Source organism: Podarcis erhardii, assembly GCF_964252035.2.
Source record: "Podarcis erhardii genome assembly, chromosome: 11".
NCBI classification, from domain to species: domain Eukaryota; kingdom Metazoa; phylum Chordata; class Lepidosauria; order Squamata; family Lacertidae; genus Podarcis; species Podarcis erhardii.
The window spans coordinates 12,935,834-12,963,589 of record NC_138501.1 but is presented as its reverse complement, the minus strand read 5'-3'; the positions used below and the strand labels follow the sequence as shown (position 1 = coordinate 12,963,589).

At 43.4% G+C, this 27,756-nt stretch overlaps 2 protein-coding genes across 2 annotated transcripts; one reads left to right on the top strand and one right to left on the bottom strand.

Annotated features, from left to right (window-relative positions):
* Positions 1-434: 434 nt before the first annotated feature.
* HINT1 (histidine triad nucleotide binding protein 1) lies at positions 435-5,670 on the bottom strand. Its single transcript, XM_081880623.1, has 3 exons — positions 5,502-5,670; positions 2,660-2,764; positions 435-767 (listed from the first exon to the last, which is right to left on the bottom strand). The coding sequence occupies exons 1-3, from the start codon at positions 5,610-5,612 to the stop codon at positions 603-605; spliced, it is 381 nt and encodes a 126-aa protein (XP_081736749.1). The 5' UTR covers positions 5,613-5,670; the 3' UTR covers positions 435-602.
* A 1,155-nt stretch (positions 5,671-6,825) lies between these two features.
* On the top strand, positions 6,826-20,491 carry LYRM7 (LYR motif containing 7). Its single transcript, XM_081880627.1, has 5 exons — positions 6,826-6,969; positions 9,850-9,922; positions 12,147-12,217; positions 14,556-14,637; positions 20,386-20,491. Exons 1-5 carry the CDS (start codon positions 6,955-6,957, stop codon positions 20,454-20,456), a joined length of 312 nt encoding a protein of 103 aa, XP_081736753.1. The 5' UTR covers positions 6,826-6,954; the 3' UTR covers positions 20,457-20,491.
* Positions 20,492-27,756: the final 7,265 nt, after the last annotated feature.

Here is a 27,756-nt window from a genome sequence, read left to right as displayed (position 1 = left end):
TGTAACCTGAAGCGTATGTAACCCGAGGTACCACCGTAATTGGAAAAATGCAGAAGTGCTAGGGGTGAACCAATGGAGGGGGAAATTGAAAAATATTGGAATCTTAGAATATTTAACTGTGAAGATACATAAAATGAAAGGGTTTAAGGTCAGTGAGGAGGAGGATTGGTTTGAGAAGATATTGAATTATTTGGGCAGGTTTGAACAATTTGGGGCAATTAAAATGTTAAAAGTTAAATGAACCTTGTGGAGGGAGGAGTGTTAAGGTATATAGAATTGTACATATGGTTGATCTGAATATGTTATTATTGGTTATGTATACCCAATGTATCAGCCGCCTGGGGGGTTTCACTGTTTGTTTTCAAAATGTTTGTGTTTTGGTTGTTTGGGAAAAAAAAATTAAAAGACAATGTGGAAGAAGAACACAAAAAAGATGAGCCGACATGCTTATAACTTTATTGAACAATGATTGCGCAGACTTCTACTGTACTCCACAGGAAAGGTTAAGTGGCTGAGGGTATTGATCACAGTTGGATTTTGAGAATATTTGTTGAGGGTGTTCAAGAGATAGTTGGGGGGCAAGATCCTTTCTTCCCACCTTCTTAACCCGGAGGCCAACCCATCTGACGGCCACCAAGGACATGGAGATGCACATGGTAGACAGATTGACCGCCATCCGGCCCTTCGTTCACCACCATTCGGTATCCCCTCGTCAAGCCTAATTCAGCTGCACATTTCTTGCCCACAATCATTAAATGTCCGAGAAGCTGGGGAAAGAAAAAGAAAAACACACCAATAATGCAAAAATTCAGCTTTTATGGAGCAGCTAAAGTAAGAGTTCAGTTGGGAAAGTGCACATATACACGGCCACCAGGAGTTTCAGATATTCAACATCCCTCAGATGGACGTCAATTCACTCCTTTTCAAGCGCTGCCTAAAGTGGGACTCACAAATCTTGCCTCTAGCTAGAAACATAATCTTTAAAGTTCACACACAGGTTGATCTAACAGTCCCTAATGTTTTGTGTTCTTACACACCCTTCTTGAGAAGTTCCTGAATCACTCCTGGGGTTCATTCATTGTTCAAAATAATGAAAAAAGAATTTGAGCCAAGACTTTGTGTATACATATATCAATAAATACACATTCCAGGAGCAAATATTTCAGAGACATCTAGTTGAGTTTTCAAAGATTTAAGGGTAGCTATCTAACTGCCATGTGTCCTCCTAGTCAAGCTAATAATCTAAGATACTGTGGATGCAAAAGCAAAGTTACACCAACACTTATTTTCCTTTTTCAAGTATCACATTCTTTGCTATTAGTTTATGATACAAAGGAGCCAGAGAGGAGAATGTGCTTCAAAATGTCAATCTAAGCACTGAAGAAATGTGTAGTACCCATTTCCCTATTTTATTATTCTTGCTGGAATGTTGGCGTTAGTTGTCCAAACCTTTCTTGTCATTGCCAGGGAGATTTTAAAATCAACCTATTCATTTCCCATCCCATGTTAACTTTGCAAAAGGGCAATAAAACATTGTGCATTCCACCATTCTGAGCCACATAATACACATTTTAATACCATTTTGTTTTCTATTAACCATTTCAAATCAATTTCACAACTGCATCAATTCATGACTCGGGTTGCGGAGATGAGTTCTCACATTTCAGCATACAAAAGTGAGTTTTATTTAACTCTCCTCTTTCCTGGCATGCACTGAATAGTTGTATAGTGCCAACCAACTATACTTGGAAAACGGGAAAACTATTTACATTATAGTGCCTCATATCAGAACAATCGACATTTCATGTCTTCTGACTTTTGTTTATTAAAGTAGTGATGCAAGCTTGCCCAATATAAATGGATTGTACACTTTTAAGCTTGACCATGAAGACATAATCAGATTTTTTTAAAAATTCATAATTATATAACTCAAAACAGACAGTAAGATTTTACTTCTTGCATTTATTTTTGCATTTATATTCCATCTTTCCTTCATGAAGCTCAAGATGGCATACACATGCCTTCTTCCACCAAAATATCCTCACAACAGGCTGTGAAGTAGGTTAGGCCGAGAACTGGCGACTGGCCTAGTGAGCTTCATGTCTGAATGAAGATTTGAACCCAGACACCCCCAAGCACTACACTACACTTCCTCAGAATGGGTTCAAGGCAGAGACAGGGAACTTCTTTCAGCATGGACAATTGTCAGGAATGATGGGAGGTGTAAGTCCAACATTTCAAGGGGCACAGGCTCCATATCTATCTATTCCTAATTTCAGGAATTTCAAGATACATCCGAGGATAATTTCTGATGCAATCAAGTTGTCCCATGAGCAAACATACATGGTAATACTGATGGTAACATCAGAAATTAATCCACTACCTAATTTCTGCAATGGAAGCATTGCAGGATAGAAATGCAAGCAAATAAAAATATAGAGCAAACTATAGTCCACAGAGCACCAGGAAGACGCAACCTCTGTTGTGGTTCTTATACACAACACAAGAGCAAAAAAGGTTTGAGGCATGCAACAGAATGGTTTTAGGATTTGTTTGGAAAGCTTGTAATAAGAACCGAGATATGAGCAGCATTTATTCTTAGCTTTACTGAAAAGTCAAAAAGCAGACCACCACTTAAAAGCCTTTGTGCAATACTTACAGCTTCATCAGAATCTTGCGCTTGAGATATCTGAGCAATAGGCTTCTTCGGAACTACTAGGAAATGGGTTGGAGCTTGTGGGGAAACATCATGGAATGCAAGGCACTGCAGGGGAGAGGGAAGAGAAAGAGAGAGAATCAATTTTTTTAGACACCATTCTTTTAAAAGCCAGGGTCAAGACATATGCAATATTTTTTTTTCAAGCAATTTTAATTCTTCCCATAACTAGAAACTACTTTTTTTACTAGAACACAGTTTTACCGAGTCTCTAGAGCTCATTACAGTGGTACCTTGGTTTGCCTACATCCTGGTTTGCATAAGTTTTGGATTACAAACACGTCAAACCCGGAAGTGCATGTCCCTGTTTACAATCTTATTTTGGATTGCAACCCATTTTTTTGGATTACGAACAAATTTTTTTTGGAGGCCCCATTGGCAAAAGCGCGCCTTGGGTTACAATCTGTTTTGGTTTACAAACGGACCTCCAGAGCAGATTATGGTTGTAAACCAAGGTACCACTGTGTATGGGACTGGAGTCTCTTTGCAAGGCAGCAGAACAGACTTAGCATCTTAAATGATGACATAAGCAGTTGATCTCCAGAAATACTGTAGGCTAAATGCAGCTCTGGTTTCCAGTTTCACATCATTATTTATTACTATTACAGCTGGCAATGATGGACATCCTAACTCTCAGTGCTTTTTTCTGGGGGTACCCAAGGGTACTCAGAACTGGCACTTGTTAAGTGTGGCACTTCCTGTAACAACTTCATGGTGCGTATCAGTGAGAGCTGGGCAATATCTGCCCAAGGCTGACACACATTTCTGGGACAGATTTTTTCAGACTCATCTAGCTGAGTTTTCAAAGATTTCAGGGTAGCTATCTAACTGTCATGTGTCCTCCTAGTCAAGCTAATAATCTAAGATACTGTGGATGCAAAAACAGTTACATCAACACTTCTTTTCCTTTTTCAAGTATCACATTCTTTGCTGTTAGTTTATGATGCAAAGGAGCCAGAGAGGAGGATGTGCTTCAAAATGTTAACCTAAGCACTGAAGAAATGTGTAGTACCCATTTCCCTATTATATTATTGTTGCTGCAACGTTGGCATTAGTTGTCCAAACCTTTCATGCCATTGCCAGGGAGATTTTAATATCAACGTATTCATCTCCCATCCCATGTTAACTTTGCACAAGGGTAATAAAACAACTGGGCTGCTCCAGCCACTCTGGGTCAACTCCATCAGTTTTAAGATTCACGACTCAGGTTGCAGAGATTAGTTCTCACATTTCAGCAGATGAAAGTGAGTTTCATTTAACACTCCTCTTTCCATGCATGCAATTATTATTGTTGTTGAAAGTGAATTTTATGTAACTCTCCTCTTTTCTGGCATGCAATTATTATTGTTGCTGTGGTTTATTCAGTGGCAGATTTACGTATAAGCTAAACAAGCTATAGCTTAGGGCCCCACTCTCTTCGGGCCCCCAAAAAAATTTAAAGGAAAAAACCTGGGTGTACATTTTAAAAATATAAGATAAAAAACAAATAAAACCTACATACAGCAAGTGTTTTGTGTTGTGTGGGCTCCTATTTTGTTATGTGCAAATAGTGTTAGATACCTATTAGATCCATAAATTACCACATAGCATATATTCAACACAAAAAAACAGCCACAATTTGTTGTTGGCAAAGGACAGCTGGATATATAAAGAGCCCCCATTACCTTCAGTAGCTTAGGGCCTCATCAAACCTAAAGCTGGCCCAGGGTTTATTTGTACCTCGCCCATTGGACTGGGTTGCTCCAGCCACTCTGGGTGGCTCCCAGCATATATAAAGGTAAAGCTAAGGGGAGCCCTGACCATTAGGTCCAGTCGTGACCGACTCTGGGGTTGCGGCGCTCCTCTCGCTTTACTGGCCGAGTGAGCCAGCGTACAGCTTCCGTGTCATGTGGCCAGCATGACTAAGCCACTTCTGGTGAATCAGAGCAGCGCACAGAAACGCCATTTAACTTCCCACCGGGTACCTATTTATCTACTTGCACTTCGACATGCCTACCCATATCCCTCCCCAGCATATAAAAAAACATAGTAAAGCACTTTTTTTAACTGCACATTTTACCAGCATATATAAAAACAGAAAGGGACATGGGTGGCGCTGTGGGTTAAATAGGTATCGCTCCGGAGGAAAGTAAACGGCGTTTCCATGCACTGCTCTGGTTCACCAGAAGCGGCTTAGTCATGCTGGCCACATGACCCAGAAGCTGTATGCCGGCTCCCTCGGCCAATAAAGCGAGATGAGCGCCGCAACCCCCGAGTCGTCCGCGACTGGACCTAATGGTCAGGGGTCTCTTTACCTGTATAAAAACATAGAAAAACACTTTTTTAATTGCACATTTTAATACAGTGGTACCTTGGGTTAAGTACTTAATTCGTTCCGGAGGTCCGTTCTGAACCTGAAACTGTTCTTAACTTGAAGCACCACTCTGCTGGCGCTGCGCCACCAGAGCACCATTTCTGTTCTCATCCTGAAGCAAAGTTCTTAACCCGAGGTACTATTTCTGGGTTAGCGGAGTCTGTAACCTGAAGCGTATGTAACCCGAGGTGCCACTGTACCATCTCATTTTTCTGCTAGCCATTCCATTAAACCTGAGACCTTGGTGGAAGGAGCCTTTTGGCGCCCAGCTTATATAGCTGAGTTTCGAACACTGCGGCGGGAGCCGCCTTCCAGCAGCTTCGAGGGCGGACTTTGGCCAGGCCCAGCGCAGGTCTCCCTCAGCCGCTGGCCGTTCGCGGTGCTGCCAGGCCCCGCCGGGGTCTCCGCTCAGCCCGCCGCCCTCCTCCTCACCTTCTCGTCCTCGAAGATGATCTTCGCCGGGATCTCTTTGCGGATGATCTTCCCGAAAATGGTGTCCCCTCCCGGCTGCGCCACCTGCGCTTTGCTGATCTCCTCAGCCATCGCGAACCGCCGCCTCACGCGACCCTCTCGCTCGCTCGCCCCGCCTTCCGCACCTCGGCCCCACCCCCTCCGGTTCCATCCAACCAATGACAGACCTTCACGAGGCTAGCCGACCAATCGCCAAGAGTGACGCCGGAGCCTTGTTGGCTCGCCTTCCCGCCCGTCAACTTTCTCCCCGCCTTTTTCTTACTACGCGTCAATCAGGACGCGCGCTCGCGGGGAAAGGGGCGGGGATAAGGGAGCAACGGGGTCCGCATTGGTCGCTCTAGCCCTTTTCTTCTCCGTGGTTCGTTCTCCCCCCCTTCTAGCGCGCAGCTCTATGGCTTTAACCCTTCGCTGTCCAAGTAGGACTGTTGCTAAATACATGTCGCCACTTTGCAAAGGCGCCTCAGTCGAAACTGAGACGACAGCTAATGGGAGGCAAATGTACGTCGTGGTCCCCATGAAACATCAGATTTTGGGACTGGGGAAAGGGGCCTGGCTATTCCTCCAACAGGGAGTAATGCTTATCTAGGGAAAAGGGACCCCACTGCTTTCCGCTTCGTTCAAATCCGCTTCAAGGCAAGTTGAGAAAAAAGAACGAGCTCCTCCTGGCTGCATTTGAAAGCCAATAATGTGCGCACAAGCCAGAAGCAGTTAGCTAAAAACCGGGCTTATCTTTGGTTGCAGGCTGCGTCTCCCTTGGGGTGAGCATCGCAAAAAAGGAAGACAGTAAAGTCTTCATATGCTAGCACGTATGTAAGTGTAGACATAATTATTATTTTTGAATGCAACCCATCTCCTTTGGGTGACTCTGTGACTCGCTCTCGGGCTGCTGTCCCGGTGCTGACCGGCAACTCCGAGGCCCCTGCTCTCCCTTCTGACGGTTCTTTAACTGTAGGCTACTGTCGGAAAGCTCTGCAAATAGAAGTCACCTTAAAACAGAGGACCGATGCCCTCTGGAAAGCAGGACCTAGAGCCATGCTGCTGTTTCCGGAGGTCTGGTCCTTCTAAGCACCACAAGGCAGCTGGCAACTACCTCTACCTTGTACAGTACATTAACCAAACGCGGTTTCAAAAAAAAAAAAAAAAAAAAAAAAGCAAACCAACCCCACCCTAAGTCTCCAGGGATTCCCGCAATCCGAAGCAGCGCATGCCAGTCTACTTTTCTAGCTCTATGGCTCGCGCGCCGCGCGCAGCCGCTTGGAAGAGCATCGAAGGGTAGGGGCCGTCCTCAAGAGGAGGCGCTTCCTATTGGCTCGCGGGGAAGCGGCAGCGTGCGTGAGTGGGCGTGGTTTCGCCCCTGCCTTTAAAGCGTTGGCTGCTGCGCCTGTTTGCTGCTGCTGCTGCTGCTGCTCTTGCGATGAGAAGCCGGGAGGTAAATATGCCCCTTCTGCGACCACGTGACCTGTCACATGACACCCTTCCAACTGGGTACCCCACTCACCCAATTGCATTGCCCAGAGTGAGGTGGGGGGCTGGTTTGAGAGCCTTGCAGAGCTGGGCTTGGGAGTGGGGGTCCCATTGGGGGGCAGAGGTCTCTCCACCCCCATATATATATATGGGTACCCCCCCAAAAAAATAGTTGATGGGAATTCCCAAATGGTGTGTTGTGCCATGCCATGTGACTGATTATGTGGGGCAGGTCCATAGCTGCCAACCGTCCCTTATTTGGTGGGAAACTCCCTTATCCCAGCGCCGTGTCCCGCTGCTGCCCCATATTGATGATGTCCCTTAAATTTCCCAGGTTTCATGCTCGCCCAGCTCCGGAGGGAAGCAGCGGCTCGGGGTCCTCTGCTGCAAGAGAGAGCGTGCGCACGAGCTGCCGTGTCTCCGTCTCTCCCTTTTTCCCCTCAAGGGAGGAGATGGGTGGCGGTGGGCGGGCAGGCAGCCCCTCTCTTGCGAGACTTCCTCCACGCTGCCAGGGGAAGTCGGAGCCGGCGGTGGCAGCAAGAGGGAGGAGGAAGAGGAGGGGATGGGGAGGAACAAAGAAGGGCAGCGCTTCAGCGGCTGCCGTGGTGCCACAACCGCCTCATGCTGGGCTTGCGGGCGGCATGGGTGAGAGTCTCCCTCCCTCTCTCTCGGGCGGGAAAGGGCCAATGGAACTCCTCGCGCCAGGATGACGGCAGCCCCGATGTGCTGCTTAGCATACCCTCCAAGCAGTGCAGCATCTTAATGTAGTCATTTCGCCCTCTGCATCCCTTTCATAACTCTCTTTTTATAAATCATTTGTCCAGCCATAGTTCAAATTTTTACTACAGGTTTTCTCTCAAACCTACCAATGTATGTAACTCTTTACAATAGCTTTTCAAATAAATTATAAACTTTCCCCATTCTTTATTAAAGAGGCCCTCTTCCTGGTTTCTAATTCTGCCTGTAAGCTTTGCCATCTCGACGTTGTTCAAAACAAAACAAATTCCTTCCAGTAGCACCTTAAAGACCAACTAAGTCAGTTCTTGGTATGAGCTTTCGTGTGCATGCACACTTCTTCAGATACACTGAAACAGAAGTCACCAGACCCTTCTATATAGTGAGAAGGTGGGGAGGGGTATTACTCAGAAGGGTGGTGGGAATGGGTGATTGGCAGATAGCTGTGATGAGCCTGTTGACGACTCTTAACGACTGCAATAGGTCTTACAGGAAAAAGCAAGGGGTGAAAAGGTGAAAAATGGCTTTGTCATGTATAATGAGATAAGAATCCAAGGTCTTTGTTCAGACCAGGTTTCTCCATGGTTTTAAGTTTGGTGATAAGTTGTAATTCAGCAGCTTCTCTTTCCAGTCTATTTCTGAAATTCCTTTGTAGTAAAACAGCTACTTTGAGATCTTGTATAGAATGTCCTGGGAGATTGAAGTGTTCTCCTACTGGTTTCTCTGTCTTGTGATTCCTGATGTCCGACAACTGACGTTGTTCGTCAGTTTTGTCTGCCACTCTTCTTTGGTCGGAGTTGTAGACCCTCAGAATCATCTAGCCCAACCCCCTGCAAAACACAGTCAGTCGCAACAAAAGCAGCATGGCTCCATCAGTGCCGGATTTATGTATAAGCTAAGCCAACATGCCTTATTTTGGCTGCTGATCCCTTATTTTCGAAGCTGCTGGTCCCTTATTTTCAAATCTGTAAGTTGACAGCTATGGGCAAGGCTTACCCCCCCCCCAAAAACCCCACTTTATTCAAGTTGGCATCCCTAGCGGTGGACATGGGCGTAGCCAGGATTTATTTTGGGGACCTCCACCTCTATCTGCCTCTGTCCAGCAGATTTGGAATGAAATGTCTCAATAACCAGGGGTTTTAAATTGCAGTCGTACCTCGGGTTACAGACATTTCAGGTTTCGGTGCTCACGCATGCGCAGAAGCACTAAATCACGCTTTGCGCATGCGCAGAAGCACCGAATCGTGACCCGGGCGCGCACAGACACAGTGCTTTGGGTCGCGAATGTGCCTCCCGCACGGATCACGACCGCAACCCGAGCGTCCACTGTACTTTCTTTTTATCATTGTAATAGCCTGCAGCTTCATAAGCGTGTATATTTAAAGAAGATGAATGAATGAGTAAATTAAGTTAATTTGGATATGCAGAAGATATTCTTCCGTTGTCTTTTAAAAGTAAAATAGTTGTTTATTGCCTTGACATCTCCTGGGAGGGCGTTCCACAGGGCAGGTGCCACTACCAAGAAGGCCCTCTGCCTGGTTCCCTGTAACCTCACTTCTTGCAGCGAGGGAACCGCCAGAAGGCCCTCGGCGCTGGACCTCAGCGTCCGGGCAGAACGATGGGGGTGGAGACTCTCCTTCAGGTATACTGGACCGAGGCCGTTTAGGGCTTTAAAGGTCAGCACCAACACTTTGAATTGTGCTCGGAAATGTACTTTCTGCTGATGGCCTCTTAGATGGAAATGCATTTTTACTGTACAGAAGTGAAGAAGTACGCACTATTGTGCTGCCTGTGGGCATTTATCAACCAAGTAGCGCATATTGTACTGCACTGTTAGGTGTCCGTGTTGTTACTGTGAGGAAGAGCGGCAAGAAACAGCACCATCACTGAGTTTGCATGTTTGAAAAAAGTGGAAGTTGTTATTTTTCTTCTTTAGCTACCTACCTCCTGCAAACACACACACACACACACACACACACACACACACACACCTGTCCCCATACTTGACAAAGGTATATGGTACTTATTTAGCAATGTAAAGTGAATAGTCTCCTACTGATGACAATGCAAAAAACAAAACAAAAACCACAATATTCTGTTGCATTTTCAGGTCTTGAAGCTTTTCAAAACTTTGCACAGAACAAGACAACACGTTTTCAAAAATGATACTAGAGCCCTAGAAGGTAAATAAAATATTTGCTGTCTTGGCACTAAGAGCTGTCTTTGGGCATCTTATTGACTTCATTGTGGTATATGCTTTTGCAGGGTTTACTACATGACTACTCTCTAGAAGAAGTGTGCATGCACACGAAAGCTCATACCAAGAACTGACTTAGTTGGTCTTTAAGGTGCTACTGGAAGGAATTTGTTTTGTTTTGACTATGGCAGACCAACACGGCTACCTATCTGTAACTACTCTCTAGAAGTTTGCTTTCTTGGGGTGTTTGCCAGACTAATAGATTTGTAAATAACCCTGCAAGTGTCATTGGCCTGTCAAAATTTATAATAGCTTGTTAGAGGCTGGAGGAGGGGGCTTCCATTCTCGGGCACCTTTCTTGATTTTTAATAATAATAATAATAATAATAATAATAATAATAATAATAATAATAATAATAATAATAATTTATATATACCCCGCCCATCTGGCTGGGTTTCCCCAGCCACTCTGGGCGGCTCCCAATATAATATTACAAACACAATAAATACATCAAACATTAAAAACTTCCCTAAACAGGGCTGCCTTCAGATGTATTCAAGTCAGATAGTTGCTTATTTCCTTGACATCTGATGGGAGGGCGTTCCACAGGTCGAGTGCCACTACCGGGAAGGCCCTCTGCCTGCTTCCATGCTGGATTCCGGGTAGAGACTGGGTGCTGTGTCACTCTCCTCAACAACCCACTCGTCAACATGCAATTTATTGCCGCCATTGGCGATTTCTTCTGTGACAAACTGTCTGATGCAACTTTAGGTTAGCTGCAGTATTCCGTCCCTTTGGACTTCCATGTAGCTGATACATGGTGTGAATAACAGGAGGGAAGCTTATTTGAATGAAATACATTTAAATACACGGGAATGTAAGTTGCTACAGTATTAATGGAATAACTTAGGCCAGCTATACATACACCAAACTATTTACCTGGCTGATGAACTCGGGGCGTGTGAGACACAAACTTTCTTACACTGGGCTAGAGCTCAGGGGTAGACCGTCTGCTTTGCATGCAAAAGGGTTCAAGTTCAATCCCTAACATATCCTGGTAGGACTGGAAATGTCCCTTCTGAAACCCTAGGGAGCCCCTTCCAATTAATGAAGAAAACACTGAACTAGAATAACTGATAGTCAAGTTATTACTATAGCATGATTTTAATATAGCTTATAAAAAGGTAAAGGTAAAGGGACCCCTGACCATTAAGTCCAGTCGTGACCGACTCTGGGGTTGCTGTGCTCATCTCGCTTTATTGGCTGAGGGCACCGGTGTACAGCCTCTGGGTCATGTGGCCAGCATGACTAAGCCGCTTCTGGTGAACCAGAGCAGCGCATGGAAACGCTGTTTACCTTCCCGCAGGAGTGGTACCTATTTATCTACTTGCACTTTGACGTGCTTTCAAACTGCTAGGTGGGCAGGAGCAGGGACCGAGCAACGGGAGCTCACCCCGTTACGGGGATTAGAACCGCCAACCTTCTGATCAGCAAGTCCTAGGCTCTGTGGTTTAACCCACAGCGCCACCCACGTCCATATAATATAGCTTATACTGGTATGTAATGAAGCAATGTGAGTGACTCTTCCATATATGCAGAACTGTCTTCTTCTGAAGCCTTGCCTACCAAAAGCATCTTGCGGTATTGTTGCAAAACATTCTTTTTTTTTCAGCTGACGACAATACCATAAGAGATAGTGGTACATTAGCATACTGCTGTATATTTGCATGATGATGTCTGACTGACAATTAATACACAGTTCTTGTCACTAGCAATTTTATTACACATTTAAAATGATGCGAGATAGAACCAAAATAGCATATTCATCTTAAACCGGTGCATTCTATAAAGAGTGTTTAAATCTGGTTGGTTATAGTTGTGTGAATTGCGTCATGTAGTGGGATTTGTCGCTAGATTTAAACCTGTACACTGAAGAGCAGCATTTGAGTTTCTTGAAACACATCATGGTATCCTGTATTATCATTAGCCTGTCGGGGAAATGAACTAGATTTTTACCCCAGTCCTACTGCATGCAAATATGACTCTGGTAACAGAATTATGGATTTTTGCATGAGGTTTTTGTGGAATCAAGTCTGCAACTGCTATGGTATATTACAACAGGTTTGCATATTGTTAGCATATAAAAGTAGAATCCGTAAAGGACAAAATGTAGCGAAATTAACATTTCCCTTTTTCCCCCTTTATCCAGCTGCAAGACTTAAGATAAATGAAGAATTCAAAAATAATAAAGATGAGACTTCTTCTGAAAAAATAGCTGAGGTACTGTAATAGAAATCCTTAACTGTCACAGGTACCACCTCTGCATTTCCAAGCTCTTTAATGCACAAATTATAATTTGGGGGATTTCTAGCAGATAATTCTCAGCAACTTCATAAAACTTTATTTTTGCCACCACTAGGGGATACACTAGTATGTTGGAACTCTTCCTCTCCCCCCCCCCCCCCGCCACTGTTGATGCCTGTGTGTCTTGCTCCTTGCTACGGGAGCAAGGGACAGCTGAACCAAAAAACAAAGCTAAATCATTTACAAACTCTCCTTTGGGTCACGAAACACATTTCTAAATAACTTACTACTTCAATTATGAGCTGAATTATATTGAAACATTAACCATAGGCAGTGGCGTAGCGTGGGTTGTCAGCACCCGGGGCAAGGCAAGTAATTTGCGCCCCCTAACCCGTGGATTTTAGCAGGGGGCAGAGAGCTGCGAGTGCGAGCGCCCCCCCCCCCAATGTTGCGCCCGGTGCGGCCGGCCCCCCCCCTGCACCCCCCCACACTACGCCACTGACCATAGGTGTTCGGTTTTGCCACCTGCAGAGGGCGAGTGAATAAGTCTTTGTGGTTCCCTTTCAGGAAAGTTTTTCCATTCACTGAATTATTTATTTACAAAGGCTTCCATTTATAAATGTACACCAATTATGGGAATTCGGAAAGAAGAGCTCTTAAGAGTGGCATTCCTGAAGGTTCTTTTTTTCGGGGGTGGTAAAATAAACCTAAATCAGCCTTTATAGTAATTTGCATTCAAAACTAGGACAGGTACTCATACAAACACAAGATGGGTAAAATGATACCTTGCACGGAACAAATGTTCATGAGTCCACTTGCAGAATCTGGAGCAATGGAAGAGATCACTTTTTGTAAGTTCCCCTCCCCACCCAGTAACAGCTATGTTTGAATCAATTCATCATAGATGTTTGTGCTTCCTAACCAGAGGTGACCAAGGCAGCTCAAAACCAGCCCTTGAGGATGCATTTGTTAGTCTTTAAATCCCAGGGTTTTGTATTTTTTAATCTGATAACATTGAGACCACATCAGGGGTGGTTTTTTTGGCGGGGGGGGATGTGATCACTAAAATGTTAAGGTTGGGATTAGAAGTGCAAGGAGAACCCTTGCTTGGATTTTCTAGCACAATTCTTTCAGTCAATATATAAAGGTGCTTTTAGGGATCCACTTAATTTTCTTTCTTTTCTTTTTAATAAAATTATCTGTTTGATTTTTCAAATTAGAGTTTTACAGAGATATGTCAAACAAAAATCATAAAAACAAGATTCCAAGGAATCTCCTGGACTTCCATCCTCCCCTTTGTGGGTCCTATGATTAATCAATTCCACCCGCATCTTTTATGATGATCCAAATCTTAATTTCCATCTTGCTCTGCAACCTCCCATCCCAGCTCCGTATTTGCAGGTCGCTCTTTGGATTTGAAGCACAACATGTCTACCACACCAGTATAATTTTCATGAGCCTGATAAAATTTCAATTCTGGCTGCTTGGAAGTAAAGTAAGCTAATTTTTGTGCCCAGATATTAAACAGTATAATTCACCTGCAGGCGTCAGAGTTGATCATGTCGCCCACAAAAGGAAGGGGTTTTTTGCCTAGCAGTAGGGGGGGTTGCTGTGTAACTTCATCTTACACACAGTGTGATGTGGTTGGCTTGTTTTTCTATTAGTAAGTTGTACCTCCGTTTATGTAACCCTCTGGTTACATAAACTTCGGAATGTGCGCGCGGCAAGCCCAGAAGTATTTTACCGGGTTTCGCCGTGCGTGCATGCGCAGAAGCGGTCCTCAGGTTACGGAAACCTCGGGATCCGACCGGACCTCCAGAATTGATCCCGTTCGCAACCGGAGGTACCACTGTACTGCTTTACAAGTTCCTGTAAATTGATAACTTGATAAAATTTAAGTTATGTGCACTCTTCTAAAAAAAATGCCTCTCTGTGTATTATATATTGCATGACCGTTACAGAGAGCCGCTATTTTTTTAAAAAATGTGGAAATCCTAGCAGATTATGAAGGGCATTAATTGGAAGTCGGCCTTTTTGTCTAATCTGAAATGGATGTTATGATTTATTGTTCCCAAATATGGAGCTGCCTGAAAGTCTGTTGCCAATTCTGGAAAATCACTATTCCTTTTATTGACATTTGAAATCTAACAATGGTCCTTTCGTTAGTCCTCTTTTGAAAGTTTAAGAGATGAAAGGTGCTGTAGAATTGTAAGTGATTTGGTACTTCGTTCTCAACAAGCATAGGTGATGTCTTCCAAAAATAATGCTGAGGTGTTCAAACAATTCTCTTTTCCCCCTCCCCTTTTATGAACAGCTTGTGAAAATAGGTTCAGATGTAGAATTTATACTCAGAACATCTGTCCTTCAAGGTGTTCATGTGGATTCCAACCAAGTATGTAAGTAAATAATCTTTGAAGTTGGAAAGTTGTAAATGCTTCATGTCTGCTTTAACACCGAACACTGCTGCTTCCTTAAGGGTACATAGCACTAAATGCATTCAGAATTTTGCTAACCTTTCAAATGATGAAACCAGGTTTCAGGTTTAACTGTTGTTTACTTCCGTTATAAGATTATCTTCAGCATTTGTGCCAGGTTTGTTTGGAATGAGCACGCGGTACCATTAATTGCTCAGAAAAACAATGCTGGTTATGAAATTTAGTGAGTTTCTGAATAACGTTTAAAAGAAGCAATAGATCTTGGGAGAACTACCAAAATAACTTTGAAATTATCTTCTATTTCCACAGGAAGAGTGCTTGGGTTTTCTTGGTTCCATCTGTAATTGTTCTTCTTTACATAGTTTGTACAGTGGTATCTTGGTTCTCAAACTTAATCCGTTTTGGAAGTCCGTTCCAAAACCAAAGCGTTCTAAAATCAAGGCGCACTTTCCCACAGAAAGTAATGCAAAATGGATTAATCCATTCCAGACCTTTAAAAACAACCCTAAAACAACAACTTAACATGAATTTTATTATCTAACGAGACCATTGATCCATAAAATGAAAGCAGTAAATAATGTCCTACATTCAATCAGTCAGTCAGTCAGTCAGTCAATCAGTCAGTAGCTGAACTGGGTTCCATACAGTCATAAAACAAAAACAATGAGCCGCAAAAACAAAAACAGATCTCAAAATAAATAGCAAAAACAGGCAGATCTCAGCGTAATGCTCAAAACAGAAGTGTGGCACTCAAAACAGAGCACTTTCAACTTCTGAAAAAAGTTCACAAACTGGAACACTTTCTTCTGGGTTGGCAGTGTTTGGGTTCCAAGTTGTTTGAGTACCAAGGCATTTGAGAACCAAGGTATCACTGAATATATGTATTTTTCAATTTATCTGTTTTGTTATCTGGGGTAGGGCATTGCTGCTTTTCTTGATATTGACAGCTGTTATACTTTTCCCACTAACATCTTAATCTAACAGTGGTTCAGAACCAAGGTAGCTCAAGCAGGTATTCACTCACACAACAGGGTTTGTTCTCCTTGCCCTATTTTACCCCAAAATCTGCTCTAGATGATTGGAGGACCCTCTGGAACAGATCTGAGGAGTTTGCAGGGCACTCGGGGATTGAAGAGAAACTGGTGTTCCAATTGCACAAGTGGGTGGACATCATAGGATGCTATCCAATATGTTACATTCATTTGAACGACATATCAAAAACCGGTATATAAAAGAAGAATGCATGTATTTGCTGTAGCTTTCCAGCCTCTGCTTTACAGGGAACATGAGATATGTAAATACACATTGCATTTCAAAACAGAAATTATCATGTTTACAAGGAAACAGCCCTATCAACTTAAATCCAAATCGACAGAAATTCTGTTTTCAGTTCTTCACCTGCAGACTTTCAACAACACCTTTGCACTAGCAAGTAATAGCATTTCCAACTAATACAGGCCAAGAGAGCAAAACTGAGCCTCTCATCATGCCTCGAACTCCCACTTTGTAATTGCAAGTCTTACTGAGTAGATGCAAGTCAGCTCACTGTCGCACCAGTATAAAGGTAAAAGGGAAAGGACCCCTGGATGGTTAAGTCCAGTCAAAGGCGACTATAGGGTTGCAGCACTCATCTCGCTTTCAGGCCAAGGGAGCCGGCGTTGGTCCACAGACAGCTTTCCGTGTCATGTGGCCAGCATGACTAAACCACTTCTGGCGCAACGGGACACCGTGACGTAAACCAGGGCGCAAGGAAACGTCATTTACCTTCCCGCCGCAGTGGTACCTATTTATCTACTTGCACTGGCGTGCTTTCTAACTGCTAGGTTGGCAGGAGCTGGTACAGAGCGACGGGAGCTCACCCCGTCGCGGGGATTCAAACCACCTACCTGCTGATCAGGAAGCCCAAGAGGCTCAGTGGTTTAGACCACAGCGCTCTGGTTTGGGAGAGAAAGAGAAAGTATATATTATCAATTGGTGTTGCCCTAGGGCATGCTGCTATCCAGATTAACTCAAAATTAGTCATGCTTTTCTGTATTTGGGGAAATGTGCTAGTTTCAAGCCCCTCTCTGCTTTGACCATCATCCCTATCCTCTTAGAACCAGAATGATAGTGAAGAAGAGTTTCCCACCAGGCACTTTCAAGCTAAATTCCTCACCCCTAAGCCATTTATGTTTCAAAAGGGTTTATTCCCTGACCACCGAGAAATAGATTGCACATATGTGTAGGGACATGTATGCTGTGCAATTGTGGCAGCATGGCAGCCTCACAGAAGCTCAGTGGACTGAGGCTGATCTGTGTTGGGGATGGGAGACTGCTCATCCAGTCTTGAATTTTGTCATGGATATAAATGTATGAAATAAATTAACACTCACGGTACTCACTCTGCTAGCGAGCTTTTTGTCTCTTGGTTTTTGATTGTGGCTTTCTATGTGGCCCTACTTGCCCAGTTCTTCACAATATCAACTAAATGGATGTGTCATTCAGCAGCCATTTAGTATATTGGACATACCGTAAATACAGTGGTACCTTGGTTCTCAAATGCCTTGGTACTCAAACAACTTGGAACCCAGACATGGCAAACCCAGAAGTAAGTGTTCCAGTTGCAAACTTTTTTTGGAAACCTAACATGCTCCATTTTGAATGTTAAGTTTCCAATTTGAGTGCCACACTTCTTTTTTGAGTGTTATGCTTCCGTTTTGAGTGTTATGCAGATGTCTGTCTTTTTGCTGTTTTGCTGTCTGTTTTTGCTATTTTGTGTTTTTGTTTTTGCGGCTCTTTTTGTTTTGTTTTTGTGACTGTGTGGAACCCAGCTCAGCTACTGATTGATTGATTGATTGATTGATTGTGTGACTGCAGTACATTATTTATTGCTTTCATTTTATGGATCCATGGTCTCGTTAGATAGTAAAATTCATGTTAAATTCCTGCTTTTAGGGGTTGTTTTTAAAAATCTGGAACGGATTAATCCATTTTTCATTACTTTCTATGGGAAAGCGTGCCTTGGTTTTGGAACACTTTGTTTTTGGAACGGACTTCTGGAACGGATTAAGATTGAGAACCAAGGTACCACTGTACGGAGAAACCTAAGTCCAGGTCTCTGTTCAGTCCTGAAACTCCCTGAAAGGTTTTAGAAGCCTCTGCCACTGAGCATAACCTGAGCTTACCTCACTGGGCAGTGGCAAGGATAAAACAGTGTTCTGAGATCCTGGAAGAGAGAGTGGGATTCAGATCAACAAATGCCCTAAAAAAAACCCAACAGTATGCAAACTGGCCTTTTCTCAAAAACAGGAATAGGATTTCCTTAGCTGAAAATGGGATCAGAGTATTTTGGATCAGCAAGGGGGTGAAGAAAAGAGCCCTGTATAACAAGAGTAAGCAAAAATCACTCGCGTAATAGTTCCCATTTCTCCAAACCTCTCATTACTTCCCACCCGCCTTTCATAGCTCCCTGCTCTGACATTTTTCCCTCTTCCCTGCCTTCTCTCCCATCTCCTTGGCAACCGGTGACGTTTGCTTCATTTCTACACCCCTCCCAACTGCCTACTCCAATATAAGGCTCGCTACGACCCATTATTCCTGTTGTCCATCTTGGGCTTCCCCCACATCCCTTTAAAAAGCAAGACAAAAACCTGGACTGAAGATGCAGGGAGGCTGCAACTCAGCTTGGCAAACAGGTCATGCCACGCTGCAAGAACGCAGAGAGTCTTCCACATAGAACCAGAATCTTTCATATCAGAGCATAGCCTTATGCCTCCTATTTCCACATATGGGATACATTTGTTTGTTGTGTAAAAAAGCAATGCTGCACCTCTAGGCCCACAACCATAGCAAATCTTCGTTCTCGTATCGTGACATCTATACCTTTAAAAGTGTTCTTGCCAATGGCCCTCTTTGGGCGACCGAATATACAGTGGTGGTGCTGGATTACAATACCCCCCCATGCTGAAACGATTAAGTATCCTGAAATCCATCTGATTCACCATTTGGCTGCATGCAGTTTCCTTTCTGAACATGTTCTCTCCTCCATGTAAGCTGGACTTCAGAAAGGGCTCTTGCGTTCCTACAAAAGCGGGAATCCATTGTGACCAGTCTAGCTATGGATGTCTGTCTGTCATGGCCCACAAAATTTTGGAAACTGTCTTCTGCAGAGTCACGTCCACGTAGCCTCATAGTGTCTGCTCCAGGAGCTATTAGGATGCAGGTGGCGCTGTGGTCTAAACCATGGAGCCTCTTGGGCTCGTCGATCAGAAGGTTGGGGGGGTTGAATCCCTGCAACGGGGTGAGCTCCCTTTGCTCGGTCTCTGCTCCTGCCAACCTAGCAGTTTGAAAGCATACCAACGCAAGTAGATAAATAGGTACTGCTGTGGCAGGAAGGTAAACCATGTGTCTGTGCGCTCTGGTTTCCATCATGGTGTCCCGTTGCACCAGAAGTGGTATAGTCATGCTAGACACATGACTCAGAAAGCTGTCTGTGGACAAACGCTGGCTCCCTCAGCCTGAAAGCACTGCAACCCCATAGTTGCCTTTGACTGGACTTAACTGTCCAGGGATCTTTTACCTTTTTTAACTCCAGGAGCTATTGGCATGGACCACATAGGACCACATGCACCCACATAGGCCTTTCCTGGCACTCAGATCCCCTCCCTATGTTGAAATTAGGTTTGAAAGAAGCACTAGACTGTACTGCAGTTAACGTAATAGACTATGTTGTGTGCTTGGTTGCAGGGTGTGTGGGCATCTAGAACAGCTTCTTCAGTTTGCAATTGTGCCCACAGGTTCAAAAAAGTTGGCAACCCCTAGAGTAGACAATACTGATCGAGGTGGATCAGTGGACTGACAGACAGCAGCTCACCAGGGTTTCAGACAGGCTTCTCCCATCACCTGATAACAGACCCTTTCCTTTTGCTGGTGATTCCAAAAAACAAAGCTGGGATCTTGTGTGTCCCAATGGTGGACTTTGCTACTGAACTGTAGCCCCTTCCCTATTTCCTTGGTCCTAACAGGGATATCTGGGCCTTTTGATTTGTGCATGCTACCCTTAGACTAAATGCTGGTACAAAAGAGGTGTATATTAGGGTAGCAGCCTTTGTCAGATTAGGTTAAATAGCCTAGAGACCAGCTCTTGAGCGGGTGCTTAAGGTGCCAGATGGTCAGAACTACAGTAGAGACAAGGGCAGATAAAGGACAAGGCAGTCAAGCAAAGTAAACTGGCTGCCTTTCTCTCTTGCCCTCCTCCTACCCTCCCACCTTTAATAAAACTGCAGATAAGTTGGCAGCAAACCTCCCTATGCACTTGATTAAATAAGGCATAGGCAAATTCCAGCCCTCCAGATGTTTGGGACTACAATTCCTATCATCCCTGACCACTGGTCTTGTTAGCTAGGGATGATGGGAATTGTCACCCCCAACATCTGGAGGGCCGGAGTTTGCCTATGCCTGATTTAAATGCAAGGCACTTGTTCAGTAATGCTAAAATTTGTTTTTCTTTGGGCACAGTTAATTGGCACGCTATCAGAGTAACAAGTTGGTCAAGTCCTTACTAATTATTGCTGTGGCACAAATGTACGGATGCTTCTAACGCACAAGATATAGGTATATATCCACTCTGCAAAATGCCATTAAGAAAAAGAAAGTTGCTGTAGTTTGACAAACAGTTCGAATTTTGTAAAGAACATATGAACTCTTACAGGTAACCCTTTTCTCTTCTAGTGCTTGTACCAAGAAAAGAACTGCTGCTAGACAACGTGCCTTTTAGCGACACACCGAAGCAAAAGTCATGAATTGGGGAGAATAAAGTTTTTTTGGTCATTATTAACTGCAGTGTGACTTCTTTCCTTGCATATTGAGATTTCTTTCCTGGGGAACCTTCAGCCCATGGGCCTAATCAGGTCCAGCCTGTGTCCCCATAGGTGACATCATCTGTGACATCAGGTGAGAGGCAGAGGTGACAAAACTGGCAGGAGAGGCTTGCTCTCTCGTGATTGGCTGTGAGAACAAGCCAGCTAAGATTCTCTATGCAGGGGAACTGCGCAGCCAGCCAATCACTGAAGGGGCTTACAAAGAACCCTCCCTAACTCTGTACCCCCTCCAAATGACATTTCAATTTAATTTTTAGTATCTGTGTGAACAGATGGTTGAGAAAGACTTGTTCTAAAATCTTCTCAGTGTCTACAGCAGGTGGTGCTCTTCCATATTTATATTCAGGGAATGAATTCTGAAATGAATTCAGAACTGCTTCCTCTGCATATTTACACCTGGTAGTAAGCAGCTCCCTTTAATTCAAAAGGTGAGTTTGGAAATATTTTATTAAACAAGCTGGTCCATCTGTGTTCACGGAAGCTTACTTCCAAGAAAGGGTAAATAAGATTGCAGGCTTAAATTTCATTTCATTTCACTTTTAATTTGTAGACACGAGGCAGTTTGCAAGCTGAAGAAACAACAAAATAAACAGCCAAGGTCAAACACATAACAATCTGATCCAATGCAAAAAAGTCGCAGTAACTTTAAAATAAACAACTTATATTAAATAAAGCAATATTCAGTAATCCATTAGAATATAATAGTAAACAGTAAAATCAACTATCAGCAAAAAATAATTGAACTGTTTACAGTTATCAGTTACAATAAAGAGTTACTAAACTGTCATCAGTAAAAACAACGGCACAAAATATCACAGAACATACAAAACCATGTGAAAGGATCAAATTGAGAAACAAGGACACACAACTTATCAAATTACTTTTAAGCCCTCTTCATTCATTTGCAGGCACATTGTGCCCTTTTTGTTTTTAGCTCTTTAATCTCTATCTATACTTAACAGCATAATTGAAGCCCCATAGACTATTATTTTTGTCGCTTGTGCCTTTGAGCATTGAGAAGTATTTGCTGGGAAAGTGATAGAGGATTCTGTCCCCCTGATTGGGGAATCTGTGGCTCTCCAGAAGTTGCAGTCCCAGCCATCCTGACCAATGGCCAGGAATGGTGGGAGTTCTAGTCCAGCAACATCCCAGAGGGCCACAGGTTCTCCATGCTTAATTTTGAAGGATCCCAGCAACACAAACTCTCTTTTCCTCAACCCTATATAGAATATATAACGTGGGTTGACTTGCTCAGCCTTTTTGCCCAGTGCTTCCCAAATGCCCAACAACTATCTGATTGTTGGCCATTTGGGAAGCTGTGTGCAAGAGGTTTTGCAGTCCCTACGCAACTCCTTTGAGCCAAGCCGCAATTTTCCATGGCCCAGAAGTAGTCATGGCTCCCCCAAAACAACTCATGGGCACAATGGGGACGCCTGGGAAGCCAAATTTGGCCCTTGGGCTGGAGGTTCCTCACCCCTAGCCTAACTCTTGTTTGCAAAAGAAGCTTGGGCGTGATACCTTAATTTGAAAGATACTTTGTGGCAATAAGAAGAGAAAATATCCCAAGGAAGCTTCAGCATATAAGTTCATTATGTTCCATATTTTTCATATGTCAAGGCCTGAATCTCCGTAAGTATCTTTTATATCTGGGTTTCTTGCGTGGGTTTTTTGTACTGACACCTGTCAGCAATTCAGTTTGCTGAAATATGTGCTATAGAAGAAGAGCTCTCTGCAGGAGCTTGCAGTGGACTAATCGAAAATAAGATTAAGATATTTTAGCCTGTGGCTTTGTTACTGCATTTAACGTCTACTATTCTGTCATCACCTCATCTTCTTAAAAACGGTGTATAATTTAATAGCCCTGTGGAGGCAAAAAAGAAAAAAGGCTGATATGTCAATATGTGCTTGCTACACACACAAACACACACTCACTTGTGGTTAATGTGATTTGCCTTGAAGAATGTGCATAAAACCAACCATTGTGCTGAATCATTGGACTGGAGAATGTGCACAAAAGAACAGCATAAATTTTGATTTCCCATATTAGCCAAGCTTAAAATGTTGGGCATTTCATGTGGGGCATTTCATACATTGCTTGATCTTTCCGTCTATTATTTTCTTGGGCAATGTATACCTTTACTTACTGAGGTGTGAAACTCTCCCGTCTTTCAATATTAATTGGAAGTTATGCGTGTGGATGTGTCCAATTCCGTATTTTTGCTTCTTATACATGCTCATTATTCTTCCTTTCTGGTGAATGTGCACAATAACAGGCCATCGTGCACATTCTTCAGTCAACTTGTATTAACCCCAGCCATTGTTTTTAGCTTTGCCCTGGGGCAACGGGGTTAGCCACTGTTGCATATGCTTATAAACCTGATCCCCAGACTTTAAAGATACCATATCTGGCCATTAGACCATCCTCTTTCAGAATTTTACCTCATAAATCTATATTTTCACCCCAAAGATCAAGTATGAAATGTTATCAAACTCTCTCTCTGAAGAATTTCCCCTATTAAGATGTGTCACATTTCAGCCAAAGTCGTAAGTTTTGAAGTAAAAATGGAAGTGTCATAAAATCTAATTTAAAATGCTGGATTCTAAGTTATTAAAAGTGTGCCATCCTTATTAGTGAATCTTATTGGGCTCCTCTAATCATGTTAATTAGAACTTCAATTTCATGGTGTACAGTTTGCTCTTCTAGCTGGCCAAAACCGTGTACATTATTATTATTATTATTATCCCCATGGATCTGACCCACAATGCACCTTTTTATGTTTTCTGACTTTGGTCTTGTTTGATTGTTTGCATATTATAGTTCTCTATATAGCACAGTCTATATCTATCCATATAAAATCACCAGTGTTGTCTAGGAAAGGAGCAGAGAGTGATTCAGTCATTGGAAAAGACTAGTTAATAGCATCATTTTTTCGATGCACTCATTAAATGATTGGTTAGAACAATCTATGCGCTTGCATATTTTTCAATCAAATTTGAGCAGTTTTATCTTTTAATAGCAACTGCCAAAAATACATAGTGTTCTTGCTCTTGGCGTATCTACTGAGAGACCAATGAAAATTCACAAGGTTTTTAAAAAAAATTTAATAAAACTATAAACTGTGAATTACCTAGTACTGATTTAATGAACGATTTAATTCAGCTTCCCTTGGTCTTGGCTCTGAGGACAAATACCACAGCACCTTTTAAAATATCACTTCAATATGCATGAGTTTTCAATCCTGCAATTTTCCCCCATCTGAAAAATGCTGGATTGCTGTCAACCGTATGAAGCCGAAGTGCAATGGTTTGCATTGTATTAGAGTTGTAAATAAGGCAATTTAATTTCTAGTACTGGCAGTTCCTTACACTTCCTTTGTAAATAGGGGGAAGGTGTTGGCACTGGAAAACTAAAACTTAAGGCCAACCAACCTTTGCAGGAAGAACAGAAACTTTTATCTTTCACTACATGGGATGACTCTTTCCGAAAGATTTCCTATTTCTTAGCATAAAAGCAATTCACTCTGTTATGAATAATGGGAAATGCATAGACATGAATGCAGTTACGCATCTGTGTAACCTTACTGCAGATAAACGGAAATTAATGGGCGACATCCAATGATATCCACCCTTTTCTGCAATGGGACTCTTTGCAGCTTGACAAGCTCAGGAGAGCCAACAAATCTTTTTGGGCATGCCACATTGTCACAATCTAGACATGACAGCTGAGAATGCATTAGATTCAACACATAATTACATCTGTAGGTTCTTCAGACATTTCTATATCATCCAGGTATTGAATATTGCCTGCTTGGCTCCATTGTGAAATATGTCTACCAGCTCCATCTGGTAGGCAGGCTGAGACCTTGCCTGCTTGCAGACTGTCTTGCCAGAGTGGTGCATGTTTCTAGTTATCTCCTGCTTGGACTACTGCAATGTGCTCTACGTGGGGCTACCTTTGAAGGTGACCCAGAAACTACAACTAATCCAGAATGCGGCAGCTAGACTGGTGACTGAGAGTGGCCACTGAGACCATATAACACCAGTCTTGAAAGACCTACACTGGCTCCCGGTATGTTTCCAAGCACAATTCAAAGTGTTGGTCTGACCTTTAAATCCCTAAACGGCCTTGGTCCAGTATACCTGAAAGAGCATCTGTACCCCCATCATTCAGCCCGAACACTGAGGTCCAGCTTTGAGGGCCTTCTAGTGGTTCCCTCACTGCGAGAAGAAAGGTTAGAGGGAACTAGGCAGAGGGCCTTCTTGGTAGTGGCGCCCGCCCTGTGGAACGCCCTTCCATCACTTGTCAAGGAAATAAGCAACTATCTGACTTTTAGAAGACATCTGAAGGCAGCCCTATTTAGGGAATTTTTTATATTTGATGTTTTATTGTTTTTAACATTCTGTGAGGAGCTGCCCAGAGTGGCTGGAGAAACCCAGCCAGATGGGTGGGGTATAAATAAATTGTTGTTGTTTTACATTTTCCATCCACTTCATTCCTCTATATGAAGTACACTTGTTCACTTTCTAACACTCATTTGGAACAGAAAGGCGAAACGTCACTGTTTTCAGGATTATTTCCACTGCTAAATTCTTCAGTAAAAGCATCAAAGGTGGCAAATGCAGTCCTACATAAAAGATCACTATAGGCCCTGCTTGGAAAAGTAGCCAGTTTAAGCTTTGTCTTCCAAAGCTCCTGAGATTTTCACTGCAAGTCAGGCTTCTCTTGTTCACTTATCCAGGGAGTGGGTGGAGCGGTAGTCTAAACCACTGAGCCTCTTGGGCTTGCCAGTCAGAAGGTCGGCAGTTCGAATCCCTGTGATGGGGTGAGCTCCCATTGCTCTGTTCCAGCTCCTACCAACCTAGCAGTTCGGAAGCACACCAGTGGGTTTGAGCCCCACATTTGGCAAAAGATTCCTGAATTATAAGGGGTTGCGCTAGATGACCCTCATGGTCCCTCCCAAACTCGATTCTCTGATTCTCTGATTCCATGAAACCAATATCCCCCCTCCCATGGGTTCCATCTGTTCATGAATATCTACCTTTCACACATCACATTTGTGCACATGCAAACACCATTCTGCCTCAGCCACATTTGAAACCTCCCTTGTACTCACACAAACATATACCAGCCGACATCCAGAAACATGACATCCATTCACGTTTGTGCTCTGGCTTCAATCCACAAACATTCACTGACTTCTGTTGACTGTCTTCCAAAGGTGAACTTCCATCAGCCGACATCCACAAACATCAGTCTGCTTTAGCCTTGAAGCCTCCACCAACTTCAGAATCCAAAAGCCACTGGCTTCCATTCACTAACATCTGCCAGCTTCTGTCAGGTCCATCATCAGATGTCTGCCAGCTTCCAACCACAGATACCAGGAGCCTTCAAGCAAGCAAACTTGCCTTATTATCACTCCCTAGCATCCCACTGCCAGAGGATTGCCTCCTTCCATTCACCACTTTGCACTCCTCCAAGTGGAAGAAACCTGGGCAGTGCTGACTGTCACATCCATTGCCAGGTGTGTCTTGATGGAAACAGAAAAGGGCTTTCCCCTTGGCCTGCCTTTATATCCACTCAGTTGCCAAGTGCTTTTGTGACATCACAAGAAACCCACAGCCAATGGCAACAGCTGGGGAAGCATTGTCTTCATTGCTCTGAGCCTCACAATGGCGGGGGGACCTATCAGTGATTGTGTGCTTGTTTATTGGGGACACGGGTGGTGCTGTGGTCTAAACCACCAAGCCTTTTGGGCTTCCCAATAAGAAGGTTACTGGTTCGAATCCCAGCGATGGGGCGAGCTCCCGTTGCTCTGTCCCATCTCCTGCCAACCTAGCAGTTTGAAAGCACGCCAGTGCAAGTAGATAAATAGGCACCACTGATTATGTATGATCTGATAATACAAAGCCATTCATCCGCAACTGTTTTCTGTTTCCCTAAATGCTTTTTCAAACCCTAAGTTGGGAAATAGAACATTGAACTCGGCCAGGAAGGAGCTGTAAGTAAATATGGCTGTACCGTGAATAGAAAGACTTCCCGAAAAGAGTGGAAGATGACCCTCAAAAGTAGTCTTTCTTGAGTGGCTTATCAACCTTCTCTTATGGATCCTTCATCTACATAACCTGCATTAGCGGGTAAGAGGTTTTTATTCATTTTAGCAGGCATAATAACGGTGCTAAAATATACACGATAACCAAAGAAGACATTCTTAAGTGAGACTGCAGTTTTTAACACCAAAAAGAGAGAGATCAATTGCTTTTTAACTGGTGTATCTCCTAACAAGACAGCACAGCTGGTTTGATTGTTGTCTACATGGATGGATCCTATGTTATTGCCTTCATGGTGTCTTAGGCCCATATGAAGCCTGAGGTCAATTCTTGTGGTTCCAATGCAGTGCATGAAATTCAGTGCATTAGGGAGGGTGAGAAAGAGGAGGAGTAGAATCTTTCTGCATTTCAGGGAATGCCTGAGACAAACCAAAAAAGTCATCAGGATGCAGCTTCCCCTTGCTCCTTCCAACTGACCTATCATCTGACTGAAAACAATGACAAAATTATGTCCTGATAAAGATTAATATTGGGAGAAGAAAATTAGTTTTACTGTGCATCTGGAAAGGAAAGTTGCAATGGTTTCCTTTTTATTGGCATAAATAGTCAAGCCTTTAGTTCCAGTATGGAGTCTCCTCTACGGTTCTTCGTGATTATTTCAGTCTTGGTTTTGGAGATGGGAAGAGGTGTTCTTCAGAAACTAGAGCTATGGTCCAGTGCAAGTCTGCAGCAATCTCCTGTTGAAAAGAGAATGGTAGTCATTCCTTCAAAACAGGCAGTTCACCAAAGAAAACAGAGCTGTGGCATGAACAGTAATGCAAAACAAATGAGAACATGAATGAGGATGAGGACATTAACATTCGGAGAACAGGAAAACAAGAACAGACCAAAGAACACAAAGCATTGTCATCGTGCTGCTTTTATTTTCAGAGGCTGCCTCATCTCTTTCCTTCCTAACTGTGTGGAAAGTGGATTCTGTGGAAGCTGAAAATCATCCTCTTATTTTTCTTTTTGGTGTCAAGAGTAGTTTATTGGGGTGTTTTCTTTGTTATGTGTCCCTGTACTTGTAACAGCAGGGAACCCAGACATGGTAGATGACTCATAGGCCCTAAAGGATGGAATCTCAAGAGCAGCCATTCCAAACTGTGGCCCATGGCATATTAATATGCCCCAA

Coding starts and splice junctions, on each gene's coding strand:
- LYRM7 (XM_081880627.1), top strand. Junction 9,923..12,146: donor TGATACTAGAGCCCTAGAAG/GTAAATAAAATA, acceptor CCCTTTATCCAG/CTGCAAGACTTAAGATAAAT. Junction 14,638..20,385: donor TGTGGATTCCAACCAAGTAT/GTAAGTAAATAA, acceptor TTTCTCTTCTAG/TGCTTGTACCAAGAAAAGAA.
- HINT1 (XM_081880623.1), bottom strand. CDS start 5,612: ATGGCTGAGGAGATCAGCAAAGCGCAGGTGGCGCAGCCGGGAGGGGAC. Junction 2,765..5,501: donor TCATCTTCGAGGACGAGAAG/GTGAGGAGGAGG, acceptor TCTCCCCTGCAG/TGCCTTGCATTCCATGATGT. Junction 768..2,659: donor CGCAAGATTCTGATGAAGCT/GTAAGTATTGCA, acceptor TTCTTTCCCCAG/CTTCTCGGACATTTAATGAT.